The sequence below is a fragment of the Cyprinodon variegatus genome, unplaced genomic scaffold (assembly GCF_000732505.1).
Source record: "Cyprinodon variegatus isolate N-32 unplaced genomic scaffold, C_variegatus-1.0 Scaffold17, whole genome shotgun sequence".
Lineage (NCBI taxonomy): Eukaryota > Metazoa > Chordata > Actinopteri > Cyprinodontiformes > Cyprinodontidae > Cyprinodon > Cyprinodon variegatus.
Genome location: NW_015150470.1, coordinates 234,927 through 238,383, shown reverse-complemented (window position 1 = coordinate 238,383; position 3,457 = coordinate 234,927). Strand labels below are relative to the sequence as shown.

At 36.7% G+C, this 3,457-nt stretch overlaps 1 protein-coding gene across 1 annotated transcript in view; it reads right to left on the bottom strand.

Moving 5' to 3' along the window:
• Nucleotides 1-1,203, bottom strand: part of LOC107092484 (betaine--homocysteine S-methyltransferase 1-like) — a 3,419-nt gene extending 2,216 nt beyond the window's left edge. Inside the window, exons 1-4 of the mRNA XM_015386987.1 lie at nt 1,046-1,203; nt 440-572; nt 246-358; nt 3-160 (exon numbers count right to left, since the gene is read on the bottom strand). Coding sequence (XP_015242473.1) covers nt 3-160; nt 246-358; nt 440-572; nt 1,046-1,063 — 422 coding nt within the window. The 5' untranslated portion in view covers nt 1,064-1,203. The remainder of the gene's footprint in view (nt 1-2; nt 161-245; nt 359-439; nt 573-1,045) is intronic.
• Nucleotides 1,204-3,457: the final 2,254 nt, after the last annotated feature.

Here is a 3,457-nt window from a genome sequence, read left to right as displayed (position 1 = left end):
TAAACACATCTAACTGTTTCTTAAAGATGGCCTTCACTTCTGGTTCACTCTTGCAGCTCAGGTAGGATGGGGTCTGGCACACTCCTCCAGCTACCAGTGCATCTCCTTCATTGGCAACTTCCCTAGCCAGGTCACAAGCAGCCTCATTGATTTGTGCTCCCTAGAAAGATGAAGCAGATTAGGACATATTTTGTTTATTCTGAACCTCTGTTTGGAAGATTAGAGAGCTCTAATCGGGCACTCACAGTTAATTTCAGTGTCTGACCCCTGTTCTCCAGTTTGTCATCGCTGGCATAGAATGTGAAGGCCTGCATGACGTTGGCTCCTGCCCTAAGGAACTCTCTGTGCAGCTGTCGCACTGATGAAAATTATATAGTTACAGATTGTGATGTAAAAATGTGAGTTTAAATTTGGATGAAGTGTAAGATTTTCCCAATACCAGCTTCAGGGTGAGTGACAGTAGCCTCAGGAGTCCATGGCCCAGCTTTCACGTAGCCCCTTTTCTCCAGGGCAAACACAAAACCCCCATCACCGATTACAATCTCCCCGGCATTCAGACGCTCCAGGATACCCTGTATGAGAAGAGGGATCTATTTAATCTGGGCTTGACTGTTGGAAAAATATACTAAATCTTGTCTCTAAAAACTCAAAGTAATAATAAAAAAAATGTCAGCACAAAACCTGTTGTAGCATAATCAGCAAGGAAACAGGATAATTGGTATAAATCGTTTGAGATTTGAGTAAAAATCATTGTGCAATTGCAAAAAAAAAAGTATCTAGATCTGTCTCTAGGGTACAAAAGTGCAAAGATAAGGCTGTTTTTTTGTGTGCAAGAGATCATCCGGCAGAGACCGCTTTACTCTGGTTTTAAAAAAAAGCAACACATGGACACATTCCACTGATAAAAAACCTCCATGAAAATCATCCAAATAAAAGCACAGAATGTTTCTCTGAAAGTAATATCCAGTTCTTCTACATGCTCCTTATGTTAGCTGACCTTTATATGATGAAAAATATCTGCAGTATAACTGAAACTTTGTTTTACCTTCTTGGTTGGTGCCATCTTTGTCAGCTCAGTTGCAGCACAGAGCACTTGGTAACAGCGAACCTCTCAGTTACCCGATGAGTACCAGAAGCTGCTCATCCTCTTTTATATAGGAGCACCATGAATGGGAGTATCCCAGGTTGGTCCCAAATCTGCGTCAAATATACATACGTCTGTTTGGATTGTGCAACAAAGCCTGGCCCACCAATCAATGAAGACGTTATGTGTTGTATTAGCTGACTGAGGGACCTGAGAAAAGACAGATGTGCCTTTAAAGCAGTCAGAGTATCAGCCAATGCCAGGCTTGCTTTTATGTGAACCACTGCATCATTTTGGGCTTTCAAAGCTAAAGGTGATCCTCTGTTGATGTGTGAGGCTTAAAAAGATGTTCCTGTTTCTGTTTAACAGCAAATGAAATCATTATTATGTAACCATGCGAATTAATGATTCCCATCTACAAAAAGCTCTGGGAATGAAGTGGGTTAATATAGAATCTCCAACATATATGTCTGTTATCTTTTCATCAAACCCAACAATATTAAACACGTTTTTTCATTTATGTTTCCAGGGAACTTATGATTTGAGTTTTTTTCAGACTTTCTCTGTTCTCTTCTGCAGTACTCTGACAAAGCATGTGCATTGTACAGCAACATATTAAGGATAAAAAAAAAAGCTAAAGTAAGTAAGAAAAATATTTCTGACTTAAAATTTTCCTGAAAAAGTGACTTTTGTTTTTTATTATTATTTTATTCCTTTATGTTAATGTATATCTTTAAAAAACCTTATCATGCAGTTTTAGTTTCTTATGTATATATTTTTATTAAACCTGAAAATAACAAATGTTAGTGATTAAGTGTGTGGCAATTGGTCTCTACACAAACTTTCTGAATGGATGTTTACTTTAGGTCATACAGATAAAGACATAACTAAAAAAATAATACAAACATGTTTCTGATGATGCAAAAATATTCTGCTTTTTGCAGTTGCTTTCTGCATCTGATTTAAATTTAGATAGTATAGTAATAACAAAGCTTAATTGCAGATTGAAAGCTTAAGCTGCATGGGGATCACTGCATTTCTCCAGATTAACCATTAACACCTAACATTTTTGCCACTGTCTTGCAGGCTTGATATTTGTTTGCTTTACACAACTCACATAAACCCACACATTTGCTCACACACTCACACACTGAGATATGGCTGATCAATGACCTTCAGTGGAGAGGCTTGGTGTGTGTAGTGCTGTCAGTGCTGGGTTTATCCAGTTTCAGGGAGAATTTTATAGTCCTGGCCTTCTTCATGTGTTTATCAACAGAGTCAAAGTTCAGAAAACTGACTTTAATCTGCAGTTCACCAAAGGTTTTGTTGGAGTACTGATCACATCATGCTGCTGTACAGAAATTACTTGGGATGCAAGGAGAAATTCTTGAACAAATCTGAAGATATGGATTGAAGGTGTGCAAATATATGCATTCACAAATGTTTTAAGGAGAAGTTTCTGAGTGAAAATAATCTCCTGCAATTACAATGCTTACTGAAGGTACTCAGATGCCTTGATTTCCCCCCCCCATTTTCCCACTTGCAATTAATATCTGTGTTGTATCAAGATGTTTTTTTTTAAAACGAATAAAGACAAAGTTATCCATAACCGCAAAGCAAAATGAAAACATACCTCAAATTTAAAACTGAAAAAAAAAAAAAAAAAAACTCCACTAAAAATGCATTAAGCATTTGGATCAGCCCCCTTAACTCCAATACTTCAAAATAAAATCCCTTGCAGCCAGTTCCTTTCTGAATATCTTTAACATATGAACAGCAAATTTTAAAGTTGTAAAATCTAAAAGAGCACTTTTGAATCCATACTTAAAAATGGAAAGTATATGTATTCAAATTATACTCTTTCATATAAGATCCTCAGAAAAACGCTGAGTTCTCTGTCTGTTATATGACCAAATGTGAAAAGGGATAAGGAACAATTTTTAAGGTGCTGTATATTATCAGTTTATGGCTGTATATGCATTTTTTTAATACTTTCACAAAGGAGTGGAATGTTTACATTAAGGTTTAGTATTTCTACTTGCAAAGACAACATTAAAAGTCACCCTAGTGTCTCCAGCCGTGGTGAGTTGACTTTGACTGTTTGTCTGAGTTAGTGATTGTATTTGCATTTAAGCACGCAAACAGTCATGTGTTACTTTATTGCTGATTTATTTCAATAGTTTACTCTGGATATATCAGAGTAAACACCATTTCACATTACATTGTAATGACTGACCAAACCACTTATGCAACATACAATCAAGTTAAGAATCACTGGGTTATTTTCTCTCATCCTCATGGGACTGATTAACCCACTTCAGAGCTGCCTATTAGCTCCTTCACCTCATTCCCTCATCATCTGTTACAAATTTT